This window comes from Moschus berezovskii, chromosome 8 (genome assembly GCF_049115385.1).
Source record: "Moschus berezovskii isolate FMDL1 chromosome 8, NW_MosBer_1.0, whole genome shotgun sequence".
In the NCBI taxonomy this organism is placed as follows: Eukaryota; Metazoa; Chordata; class Mammalia; order Artiodactyla; family Moschidae; genus Moschus; species Moschus berezovskii.
In genome coordinates, this window is record NC_142467.1 from 104,845,410 (window position 1) to 104,859,460 (window position 14,051).

The 14,051-nt window shown below is 41.1% G+C and overlaps 1 protein-coding gene across 1 annotated transcript; it reads left to right on the forward strand.

Moving 5' to 3' along the window:
* The first annotated feature begins 2,542 nt into the window (after window positions 1–2,542).
* LOC129558688 (olfactory receptor 10H1) lies at window positions 2,543–3,490 on the forward strand. The gene has a single exon (XM_055430042.2). The coding sequence runs from the start codon at window positions 2,543–2,545 to the stop codon at window positions 3,488–3,490; it is 948 nt and encodes a 315-aa protein (XP_055286017.2).
* The last annotated feature ends 10,561 nt before the right edge of the window (window positions 3,491–14,051 follow it).

Consider the following 14,051-nt stretch of genomic DNA (forward strand, 5'->3'; position numbering starts at 1 on the left):
GCACTCAGCTTTCTTTATAGTTTAACTCGCACATCCATACATGACCACTGGAAAAATCATAGCCTTGACTAGATGGACCTTTGTTGACAAAATAATGTCTCTGCTTTTTAATATGCTGTCTAGAAGACTCTTGAGAGTCCCTTATACTGCAAGGAGATCCAACCAGTCCATTCTAAAGGAGATCAATCCTGGGTGTTCATTGGAGGGACTGATGCTAAAGCTGAAACTTCAATACTTTGGCCACCTCATGCGACGAGTTGACTCACTGGAAAAGACTCTGATGCTGGGAAAGGTTGGGGGCGGGAGGAGAAGGGGACGATGGAGAATGAGATGGCTGGATGGCATCACCGACTCTGTGGACATGAGTTTGAGTGTACTCCGGGAGTTGGTGATGGACAGGGAGGCCTGGCGTGCTGTGATTCATGGGGTCGCAGAGAGTCGGACACGACTGAGGGACTGAACTGAACTGAACTGAACTAGGTTGGTTATAACCTTCCAAGGAGTAATCATATTTTAATTTCACGGCTGCAATCACCATCTGCAGTGATTTTGAAGCCCAGAAAAATAAAGTCAACCACTGTTTCCCCATCTATTTGCCATGAGATGATGGGACCACATGCCATGATCTTAGTTTTCTGAATGTTGAGTTTTAAGCCAACTTTTTCACTCTCCTCTTTTACTTTCATCAAGAGGCTCTCTAGTTCCTCTTTACTTTCTGCCATCAGGGTGGTGTCATCTGCATATATGAGGTTATTGATATTTCTCCCGGCAATCTTGATTCCAGCTTGTTCTTCCTCCAGCCCAGTGTTTCTCATGATGTACTCTGTATATAAGTTAAATAATCAGGGTGACAATATACAGCCTTGACGTGTTCATTTTTCTATTTGGAACCACATACAGTTCAGTGGCATCAAGTACATTCACGATGTTGTATGAGCACCGTCTGTCTAGTTCCAGAACCTTCTCAGCACACCCAAAGGAAACCCTATACCCATTAGGAGTCCTGCCTCTTCTCACCTTCCTCCAGCTCCTGGAAACCACTGCCATGCTTTAAATGCCTATGTGAACGTTCATAGCAGCACTATTCACAAGAAGGGGAAAATGTAAACAACGGGCATATCCATCAATGAGGTGACTGAATAAACAAAATGTGGTGTCCATAAAGAAATATTGTTTGATCATAAAAAGGAATGAAGTTCTGACAATGCTACAAGTTTATGAACCTCAACAACGTCATGCAGAGTGATAAAAAAAAAAAAACAGACCTCAAAGGTCACTCAGTGTATGATTCCATTTATATGAAACATCAGGTACAGGCAAATCTATAGAAACAGAAAGCAGATTAGTGGTTCACTGCAATTTAAACTTGAAAATACCTTTTGAAAAATCACTCAAAAATAGTTGCTATTTATAAAAGTACATTGAAATCTCATTACATTGAAGTTATTTACTGAGTACACTGTCACTGTACATGTGTGCTCAGTTATTTCCAACTCTTCGTGAGCCCATGGGCTGTAGCCCGCTAGGCTCCTCTGTCCATGGGATTTTCCAAGCAAGAATCTTGGAGTGGGTTGCCATTGTCTTCTTCAGAGGATCTCCCTGATGCAGGGATTGAACCTGTGTCTCCTACACTGCAGGTCAATTCTTTACCACTGAGTCACCAGGTAAGTTATTTGCTGAGCATAGATAATATACATTTGTTCACTGAGTGTATTGAGTTAATTACCATAGGTAGTACCTACTGTTTTCCAGGTCACTCCCCAAGAATAGCACATTTAGTTCCCACAGAATCTTAGAGGCAGGTAGAGAGAAACAGAGGTACAAAGAGGTGAAGTAACTTGCTCAAGTTTACACAGTGGGCCAAGCAGGGACTCAAACTCCCAGACTCTCTTATTGCTTTCCTTGATGGCTATGTTGCATTGCCTCAGTAGGTACAGATGTACCTCATGGGATCTGGAAAACAACGAGAACATTATTCCTACACAGTCTCTTGTTTCAGATTCCTTGCATGGATAACTCCAGAGGAGGAATCTGATTGATTCATGTTAAATTAGAGATGCACACTGGTCCAAAGTGTTGTAGACTTGGAGTAGGTAGGTCTTCTGGTATCTGAAACTTTGAGAAGAACAAGATTTATCAGAAGGGAGGAGGTGGACAATGGCTGCAAACTCTAGTGAAGGGACATTTATATTTTTTGGAAGTAACTGGAGGGAGAGAGGGGTATAGTCTTTGGAGACAGTCAGCCATGGGTTCACATCTTTACTCTGCCGTTTCGACAGTTTCACCTTGAACAAGATGCTTAACCTCTCTGAACCAAATATTCTCAGTGTTAAGCATCAAATGATCAGAATTGTTGATAAAAACATCTCCCCCACTACATTGATAAGACGATTGCATCACAGGAGGTGCAGAGTAGGAACTCAGACAGTGTCATCTGTCAGGAGTAGCCCCTTGGACAGAGTCAGGAATGATGGAAGCTAATGAACTCCTCCATCCAGTTGTTGACCTCTCCATGTCACATCTCACTTCAGGAACAGCCCCCATGCAAGGAGCCAACTTCTCAGCAGTGACTGAATTCGTCCTCATCGGCTTCTCCATCTTCCCCCGCCTTCAGCTGATGTTCTTCCTGCTGTTCCTGCTGATGTACCTGTTCACTCTGCTGGGGAACCTGCTCATCATGGCCACCGTCTGGAGCGAGCACAGCCTCCACACGCCCATGTACCTCTTCCTGTGCGCCCTCTCCATCTCTGAGATCCTCTACACCGTCGCCATCATCCCGCGCATGCTGGCCGACCTGCTCTCCACCGACCGCTCCATCTCCTTCACGGCCTGTGCCAGCCAGATGTTCTTCTCCTTCACGTTTGGCTTCACCCACTCCTTCCTGCTCACCGTCATGGGCTACGACCGCTACGTGGCCATCTGCCAACCGCTGCGCTACAACGTGCTCATGAGCCCCCGAGGCTGCGCCTGCCTGGTGGCCTGGTCCTGGGCTGGAGGCTCAGTCATGGGGTTGCTGGTGACAACAGCCGTTTTCCAACTCATCTTTTGTGGACCCAATGAGGTCCACCATTTTGCTTGTCATGTGCCCCCACTATTGAAGTTGGCCTGTGGAACTGAAGTGCAAGTAGTGGCCATGGGCGTGGGCCTGGTGTGTATCGCCACCCTGCTGGGCTGTGGTCTCCTCATTGTCCTCTCTTACGCCTTCATCGTGGTCACCATCTTGAGGATCCCCTCAGCCGAGGGCCGGCACAAAGCCTTCTCCACCTGTGCATCCCACCTCACCGTGGTGGTCGTGCACTATGGCTTTGCCTCTGTCATCTACCTCAAGCCCAAGGGTCCCCAGTCTCTGGAAATAGACACCTTGATGGGCATCACCTACACGGTCCTCACTCCCTTCCTGAGCCCCATCATCTTCAGTCTCAGGAACAAGGAGCTGAAGATCGCCATGAAGAAGACCTTCCTCAGCAAACTCTACCCTGAAAAAATATGATTATTTGGGAAGAATTCCTTGGAAATAGCTAAATTGGGTTACCAGATGCTACCATCAGAGGTGACACCCTGCAAGCATGGAATAATCTACATCTGTCTGATGCCTTAAAGTTTACAAGGACCCTTATCGGCAACATACAATGTTTGCAAAATGGTTCAACAGTCCTTGAATGTATTCAAGATGGAAAGATGTATGACCTCGCATAAAGTCAGATTCATTGAATTCCTATCTGTTGCAGGACATTTGGTCAGATAGCATTAAACCTGAAATCTGTTTTTCTCCTGCCAGAAACCAGGACAGACTAATTAATCCAATCACCATAAACCCACATTGCAAAGAGAAATGGATGAGGCCATGCCTTTACTTTCTACTAGGTGGCAACAGGATTTCCTTTGTGGCTCAGCTGTTAAAGAATCCTCCTGCAATGCGGAAGACCTGGGTTCAATCCTTGGGTTGAGAAGATCCCCTGGAGAAGGGAAAGGCTACCCACTCCAGTATTCTGGCCTGGAGAATTCCTTGGGACTGTACAGTCCATGGGGTCGCACAGAGTCAGACACGACTGAGAAATTTTCACTTTTCAGGCAGCATCACGTAGTTACAATTCAACTTTTATGAGGCTACAGAAGACAAAGTCAGATTATAGCAGAGGAGTGTGAAGCACCCTAAATTTTAGCATTGCATAACCTGTAATAAGAAAACTCAGAAAAATTTAATGACATCTCCAAGTTTCAAGTGTGAATCTTGAGCAGCTGCAGAGAGACAAAGAAGTCTTTTTAGTTAGGTCAGGGAAAGAAGTCCCTCGGTGAGAAATCACCTGTTGTGTTGGAAAGTCCCTGGAGAATTCCCATGGACAGAGGAGCCTGGAGAGATGCAGTCCATAGGGTCACAAAGAGTCAGACACAACTGAAGCGACTTAGCATACTTCATAGTACTTATAATTTGTTGAAAATATGTATATTCAAGAGAATGACAAATACTATATGATATTCCTTATAAGTGGAATTGTAAAAAGGTACTCATAAAAATAGTTGAATGGTGGCTGTCAGGGGCTGAGGGATGGGAGAACTGGGGCAATGTCGTTTAAGGGCACAAATTTGCAACCAGTTGATCAACCAGAAGATCAACAAGATTTTGTGGCTCGACAATGCAGCATTGTGAGTATAGACAATAATACTGTATTATCAAGCTCAAAGTTACTAAGAGACTAGATCTTCATTGTCACTCCCCCAAAAGAAATGATAACTATGTGACATGACAGAAGCGTTAGCTAATGCTGCAGTGGTAATCATATTGCAATATACAAATGTATGCACGTATATATTCTAAACTTACACACTATTATATGTCAATTACATCTCAATTTGAAAAGCCCCTTAACATCAGCCGGATAGCTCAGTCGGTAGAGCATGAGACTCTTAATGCTGGAGAGGCTGCAGAGAAAAGGGAACCCTCTTACATTGTTGGTGGGAATGCAAACTAGTACAGCCACTATGGAGAACAGTGTGGAGAGTCCTTAAAAAACTGGAAATAGAATGGCCATACAACCCAGCAATCCCACTGCTGGGCATACACACTGAGGAAACCAGAACTGCAAGAGAACATATACCCCAATGTTCATGGCAGCACAGTTTACAATAGCTAGGACGTAGCTAGATGTCCATAGGCAGACAAATGGATAAGAAAGCTGTGGTACATATACAAAATGGAATATTGCTCAACTAATTAAAAAGAATGCATTTGAATCAGTTCTAATGAGGTGAATGAAACTGGAGCCTATTATACAGAGTGAAGTAAGTCAGAAAGAAAAACACCAATGCAGTAGATTAATGCATATATATGGAATTTAGAAAGATAATAACGATGATCCTGTATGCGAGACGACAAAAGAAATACAGATGTAAAGAACAGACTTTTGGACTCTGTGGGAGAAGGCGAGGGTGGGATGATTTGAGAGAATAACATTGAAACATGTATATTCAGTTCAGTTCAGTTGCTCAGTCGTGTCCGACTCTCTGCGACCCCCTGAATCACAGCACGCAAGGCCTCCCTGTCCATCACCAACTCCCGGAGTTCACTCAAACTCATGTAGCCTTTGACTGTGTGGATCACAATAAACTGTGGAAAATTCTGAAAGAGATGGGAATACCAGACCACCTGGCCTGCCTCTTGAGAAACCTGTATGCAGGTCAGGAAGCAACAGTCAGAACTGTACATGGAACAACAGACTGGTTCCAAATAGGAAAAGGAGTACGTGAAGGCTGTATATTGTCACCTTGCTTATTTAACTTATATGCAGAGTACATCATGAGGAACGCTGGGCTGGAAGAAGCACAAACTGGAATCAAGATTTCTGGGAGAAATATCAATAACCTCAGATATGCAGATGACACCACCCTTATGGCAGAAAGTGAAGAGGAACTCAAAAGCCTCTTGATGAAAGTGAAAGAGGAGAGTGAAAAGGTTGGCCTGAAGCTCAACATTCAGAAAACAAAGATCATGGCATCTGATCCCGTCACTTCATGGGAAATAGATGGAGAAAAGGTGGAAACAGTGTCAGACTTTATTTTTGGGGGCTCCAAAATCACTGCAGATGCTGATTGCAGCCATGAAATTAAAAGACGCTTACTCCTTGGAAGGAAAGTTATGACCAACCTTGATAGTATATTGAAAAACAGGGACATTACTTTGCCAACATGTATATTACCTTATGTGAAACAGATCGCCAGTCCAGGTTTGATGCATGAGACAGGGTGTATAGGACTGGAGCACTGGGATGATCCTGAGGGACGGGATGGGGAGGGAGGTGGGAGGGGGGTTCGGGATGTACATGTTGTTCCATGTACACCCATGGTTGATTCATGTCAATGTATGGTAAGAACCACTACAATATTGTAAAGTAATTCAGCTCAGTTCAGTTGCTCAGTCATGTCTGACTCTTTGCGACCCTATGAATCACAGCACGCCAGGCCTCCCTGTCCATCACCAACTCCCAGAGTTCACTCAAACTCATGTCCATCGAGTCGGTGATGCCATCCAGCCATCTCATTCTCTGTCGTCCCCTTCTCCTCCTGCCACCAATCCCTTCCAGCATCGGAGTCTTTTCCAGTGAGTCAACTCATCGCATAAGGTGGTTAAAGTATTGGAGTTTCAGCTTTAGGGTCAGTTCTTCCAGTGAACACCCAGGACTGATCTCCTTTAGAATGGACTGGCTGGATCTCCTTGCAGTACAAGGGACTCTCAAGAGTCTTCTCCAGTATCACAGTTCAAAAGCATCAATTCTTCGGCGATCAACTTTCTTCACAGTCCAACTATCACATCCGTCCATGACCACTGGAAAAACCATAGCCTTGACTAGACGGACCTTTGTTGGCAAAGTAATGTCTCTGCTTTTCAATATGCTGTCTCGGTTGGTCATAACTTTCCTTCCAAGGAGTAAGCGTCTTTTAATTTCATGGCTGCAATCAGCACCCACAGTGATTTTGGAGCCCCAAAATATAAAGTCTGACACTGTTTCCACTGTTTCCCCATCTATTTCCCATGAAGTGATGGGACCAGATGCCATGATCTTTGCTTTCTGACTGTTGAGCTTCAAGCCAACATTTCCACTCTTCTCTTTCACTTTCATCAAGAGGCTTTTGAGTTCCTCTTCACTTTCTGCCGTAAGGGTGGTGTAATCTGCATATCTGAGGTTATTGATATTTCTCCCGGCAATCTTGATTCCAGCTTGTGCTTCTTCCAGCCCAGCATTCCTCATGATGTACTCTGCATATAAGTTAAATAAGCAGGGTGACAATATACAACTTTGACGTACTCCTTTTCCTATTTGGAACCAGTCTGTTGTTCCATGTCCGGTTCTAACTAAAGTAAAGTAATTCTAATTCTAGCTAAAGTAAAGTAATTCTAACTAAAGTAATTAGCCTCCAATTAAAATAAGCAATTTAATAATAAAAAAGGAAATAACAATTATTTTAAGGTGTATAATAATGAAATACAAATGTATCAAAAACTTTTGGGATGCAACTAAAGTGGTATACAAAGAAAAATTAATAGATTTTATGAAAAGATCAATGATTTAGAAGATTTAACATTGCTAAGAGGCCAACCTTTCTCTAATTGATCTTCAGAGTGCATGTAATTCTCATCAGAATACTAGTCGACTTTTTTTTTTCATGAAAAATGACCATCTGAACAAAAGACCAAGAATCCAGAAACAAACCCACATATATACAGCCAACTGATATATTAGAATTCACTGGAGGCAAGAGGAAAGAGATGATCTTTTAAATGCATGATCCTGAGTCCAGACAAGTGGATATCCATATGAAAAACAAATGGTGTACCTTGAATATATAAAAATTAATTGGAAACCAATGAAGACTAAATGTGAAAGCTAAAATAATCAAACTTCTAGAAGAAAGCACAGCAGAATGTGTTCATCACTCTGAGAAAGCAGAGATTTCTTAAACAGGAAAAAAAAATACATTAACTACTAGGTGGGGGCGGGAATGAGAAAATCTACTTCATTAAAATTAAGAACTTTTGATTACAAAGACAGTATTAAGAGAATAAAAATTCAAGTCCCAAATTGTGCAAGCATTTGTATCCAAATTACATAAATCAATAAGAAAAAGCAAACAAGTTTAATATTGTGCAAAAGCCTAACAGACACTTCACAAAAGAGGATATCAAAATGGCCAATAAATACATGAAAAGGAGATCAACGTCATTAGTGATTAAGGAAACACAAATTAAGGCCTAATGAAATGCAACTACATCTCGATCAAAATGATGGAAATTAAAATAAGTAATGATAGCAAGTGTTAAACCTGGCAGCTAGAGAAGCTCTTACATTGCTGGTGTAAACTGGTAAAACAACTTCAGGAAAATGTTATTCCAGCTATTTTCCTGTATATATACCTGACTATGTTCCAAAAGTAGTGAATGCTTATGTCCACCAAAAGACATGCAAAGAGCAACCACAGGACTTCATTCATAATAAATCAAAAAGAGAAGCAACATACATTTCTAACACCCGTTATTTCCATACAATAGAAAATAACACTATAATGAAAAAGATAAACCACTGATAACTGTAACAACACACATCAACATACTGGCATAAATAACACTGGATGAAGGAAGTCAGACACAAAAGAGAAAGTAGCGTTATTCCTTTTATATCAGGTTTAGAAACATGTAAAACGACGTAGGTGTTAGAAGTTAGAAGGTGCTAGAAGTGAGAGTAGTGACTACTCTTGGAGAGGAATTCTGACTAGGAAGAGACAGGAGCCCCTGGAGTCCTGCTCCTGGACTATATACAGTGGTCAATATTCACCAAATTTTCAGTTAAGATTTGTGTTCCTTTCTATAAGTAATACATGTATTAAACTGTTTTTTAATGCAAAAAAAGTCCCTTGACAAATTTATAGCATTTCAGAATAGCATTAGAAATTTATGTATTCAAAACAGCAATTTATAATAGACACTCTTTAATGCTGATGCAGTTTTATACAACAATAAATGTAATTAAGATGTGTGAGTAACAGTAAAATTAGCCAGTGTTTAAAAATTTTGTTTATTCGTGTATAAGTTGAATAGCAAACTGTACATCATTACCTTAAACTTGAATTCAGTCTTTCTCTATAACTTGAGCAGTAAGAACGTTGTATGTTGCCATGAAGTGGGAAGAAGTGGAAAAAATTTCAGTCAGAATGAGGATACCAGAGCGTCCTCCTTTGCATAATACACTGAATGCTTCACATTACCTTTCCAATACATTATTTTATTACAGTAATTTACATCTACTCCACTTGACAGAAGGGAAAGTGTTAGTCGCTCAGTCGATCACCAACACGCGGATCGAACCCAGGTCTTCTGCATTGCAGGCAGATTATTTACTGTCTGAGCCACCAGGGAAATTGAGGCTCAAAACTGTTGCATGATTCATCCAAGATCATACAAGTTAGAAGAGCCAGCCTTCCCCTGTAGGTCTTCTCTGACCATGGCTCTTCATTTCCATGGCTCTCCACCCAAAGCATCACACGTCATTTTCACACAATGAGTTTTGTGGGTCCCCCAATCCAGGAAGGCGTTTCCCTGGTGGCACTAGTGGTAAAGAACCTGCCTGCCAATGCAGGAGATGTAAGAGATGCAGGTTCAATCCCTGGGTCAGGAAGATCCCCTGCAGGAGGGCATGGCAAACTACTCCAGCTTTCTTTCCTGGAAAATTCCATGGACAGAGGAGCCTGGCAGGCTACAGTCCATGGGGTTGCAAGGAGTCGGACATGACTGAGAGACTAAGCACAGCACAGCACAGCACATTGCTATATGTCTTTTGGCAAGTCACTTCCCTTCTTTGAACCTGAAAGTCGCTCAGTTGTGTCCAACTTTTTGTGACTCCATGGACTATTCAATCCATTCTATACAGTCCAATTGGACTATACAGTCCAATTCTCCAGGCAAGAATACTGGAGTGTGTAGCCTTTCCCTTCTCCAGGGGATGTTCCCAACCCAGGTATCGAACCCAGATATTCTGCATTGCAGGCGAATTCTTTACCAGCTGAACCACAAGGGAAGCCCTCTTTGAGCCTAATCTTTAACAATAAAAAACACCTACCTTCTAAGAAGTAAGACGATGTTTGTAAAGGGCTTAGAATGGTGTCCGGCACATAGATATACTCCATAAAGTGTAGCTGAGATGGTATTATAATTTCAAATTTTGCTTAATGAGCCTGGGAACAGAGAGAGAGGCATTGGTTGAGGAATTTTTCAATGGTCCACCAACTTTGACTATCATCTGGGTTATTAATGTGACCAAGGAAGCGGGACCTCAGTGAAGAGCATTTTTTCTAGAAGGGGGCACTTAGCAGAAATGCTACTCCATTGAGCTTCCTGACATGCTCCCTTTCTCCCAGGAGAAAAAACTCTTCCTTTCTATGGCTACTAGTCCTTAGGAGTGGTCCCCAAGACTCAGCTCTATGGCAACAGCTGATGGGCAAAGAGATAGGTGATACCTTGCAATCTAAAGAAAAAAAAAAGCATATGCTTAGAATTGCAGATAGGGCTGTTTAGTGGTTAAGGGATGAAACAAAGTGGCTTTGGTTAAAACACATGTAATCTCTTAGATTCAGTTTCCCATCATTAAAATGTATTTAATGATAAGGTAGCCACCTCTTAGGATGGTCCTGAGAATTAAATATTATCATCTATATAGGGCAATGAACAGTGACTTGCAACCAATAAGCCAGCTTTTAAAATGTATTTAATAATTAAAAGAAGCATCTCAATACATAAGAAAAACACTAACAGACATACAAGGAGAAGTGGACAGTAACACAATAATAGTAGGAGACTTTAACATCCCACTCACACCAATCATCAAAACAAAATTAATAAGGAAACACAAGTCTTAAATGATACATTAGATGAGATGGATCTCATTGATATCTTCAGGACATTCCATCCATATGCAGAAAATTACACCTTCTTCTCAAGTGCACATGGAACATTCTCCAGGGTAGACCACCTCTTGGGTCACAAATCAAACCTCAGTAAATTTAAGAAAATTGATATCATATCAAGCATCTTCTTGACCACAGTGCTATGAGACTAGATACCAATTACAAGAAAAAAACTGTAAGAAACACAAGCACATGGAGATTAAACAACACATTTCTAAATAGCCAAGAGGTTACTGAAGAAATCAAAAGGAAAATCAAAAAAATTCCTAGAAACAAATGACAATGAAAACAAAACAACTCAACATCTATGGGATGCAGCAAATGCAGTTCTAAGAGGGAAGTTTATAGCAATACAATCCTGTCTCAAGAAATAAGAAAAACATCGAATAGACAAACTAACTTTACACCTAAAACAACTGGAAAAAGAAAAAGAACCCTCCCCCAAATTAGTAGAAGGAAAGAAATTATAAAGATCTGAGCAGAAAGAAATGAAAGAAACAATAGTAAAGAATAGTAAAACTAAAAGCTGATTCTTTGAGAAGATAAGCAAAATTGACAAATCTTTAGTCAGACTCATCAAGAAAAAAAGAAGAATCAAATCAACAAAATTAGAAATGAAGGTTACAGCAGACAATGGAGAAGTACAAAGGATTATAAGAGATTATTATAAAAAAAAACCTATGTGGCAATAAAATAGATAACCTGGAAGAAATGGACAGATTTTTGGAAAAGTTTAATCTTCCAAGACTGAACCAGGAAGAAATAGAAATTATGAACAACCCAATTACAAGCACTGAAATTGAAGCTGTGATGAAAAATCTACTCCCCCACCAAAAAAAAAAAAAAAAGCCAAGGGCCAGATGGCTTCACCAGAGAATTCTATCAAACATTTAGAGAAGAACTAGTGCTTATCCTTCTAAAACCCTTTCAAAAATTGCAGAGGAAGGAACATTTCCAGACTCATTCTATGAGGCCACTATCACCCTGATACCAAAACCAGAAAAAGACAACACAAAAAAAGAAAACTGCAGGCCAACATCACTAATGAACATAGCTGCAAAAATCCTCAACAAAACTTTAGCAAACAGAATTCAGCAACACATCAAAAGCTCATACACCATGATCAAGTTGGGTTTATTTTAGGAATGCAAGGATTCTTCAATATATGTAAATAAATCAATGTAACACACCATATTAACAAATTGAAAGATAAAAACCATATGATCAACTCAGTATATGCAGAAAAAGCCTTTGACAAAATTCAGCTCCCATTTATGATTAAAACTCTCCAAAAAATGGGCATAGAAGGAACCTACCTCAACATAGTAAAGGCCATATATGATAAGCCTATAGCAAACATTTTTCTCAATTGTGAAAAACTGAAATCATTCTCCCTAAGGTCAGGAAAAAGACAAGGGTGTCCACTTTCAACACTGTTATTCAACATAGTTTTGGAAGTCCTAGCTATGGCAATCAGAAAAGAAAAAGAAATAAAAGGGATCCAGGTCAGAAAAGAAGTAAAGCTCTTACTGTTTGCAGATGATATGATACTATACATCAGTTCAGTTCCGTTCAGTTCAGTCGCTCAGTCGTGTCTGACTCTCCACAACCCCATGAATCACAGCACGCCAGGCCTCCCTGTTCATCACCAACTCCCAGAGTTCACTCAAACTCATGTCCACAGAGTCGGTGATGCCATCCAGCCATCTCATTCTCTGTTGTCCCCTTCTCCTCCCGCCCCCAACCTTTCCCACCATCAGACTCTTTTCCAGTGAGTCAACTCGTCGCATGAGGTGGCCAAAGTATTGCAGTTTCAGCTTTAGCATCAGTCCTTCCAATGAACACCCAGGATTGATCTCCTTTATAGAAAACCCTAAATATAGTATCAGAATATTACTAGAGCTAATCAGTGAATTTAGCAAGCTGCAGGATACAAAATCAATTCACAGAAATCACTTGCATTTCTATATACTAACAACAAAAAATCAGAGAAATTGAATCAATCTCATTAACCATTGCAACAAAAAGAATTAAATATCTAGGAATAAACTTACCTAAGGAGACAAAAGAACTGTACACAGAAAATTATAAGACACTAATGAAAGAAATAAAAGAGGACATAGACATATGGAGAGATATTCCATGTTCCTGGGTAGGAAGAATCAATACTGTGAAAATGACTGTACTACAAATGCAATCTACAGAGTCAATGTGATCCCTATCAAATTACCAATTGCATTTTTCACAGAACTAGAACAAAAATTTTCACAATTCATCAGTTCAGTTCAGTCTCTCAGTCATGTCCGACTCTCCGCGACCCCATGAATCACAGCACACCAGGCCACCCTGTCCATCACCAACTCCCGGAGTTCACTCAAACTCATGTCCATCGAGTCGGTGATGCCATCCAGCCATCTCATTCTCTGTCGTCCCCTTCTCCTCCCGCCCCCAACCTTTCCTAGCATCAGTCTTTTCCAGTGAGTCAACTCGTCGCATGAGGTGGCCAAAGTATTGGAGTTTCAGCTTTAGCATCAGTCCTTCCAATGAACACCCAGGATTGATCTCCTCTAGAATGGACTGGTTGGATCTCCTTGCAGTCCAAGGGACTCTCAAGAGTCTTCTCCAACACCACCGTTCAAAAGTATCAATTCTTCGGCGATCAGCTTTCTTCACAGTCCAACTCTCACATCCATACATGACCACAGGAAAAACCATAGCCTTGACTAGACGGACCTTTGTTGGCAAAGTAATGTCTCTGCTTTTTAATATACAATCTAGGTTGGTCATAACTTTCCTTCCAAGGAGTAAGCGTCTTTTAATTTCGTGTCTGCAGTCAGCATCTGCAGTGATTTTGAAGCCCAAAAAAATAAAGTCTGACACTCTTTCCACTGTTTCCCCATCTATTTCCCATGAAGTGATAGGAGCAGATGCGATGATTTTTGTTTTCTGAATGTTGAGCTTCAAGCCAACCTTTTCACTCTCCTCTTTCACTTTCATCAAGAGGCTTTTGAGTTCCTCTTCACTTTCTGCCATAAGGGTGGTGTTATCTGCATATCTGAGGTTATTGATATTTCTCCCAGAAATCTTGATTCCAGCTTGTG

What these genes read in the sequence shown, in the direction of transcription:
- LOC129558688 (XM_055430042.2), top strand. Translation starts at nt 2,543, where the DNA reads ATGCAAGGAGCCAACTTCTCAGCAGTGACTGAATTCGTCCTCATCGGC.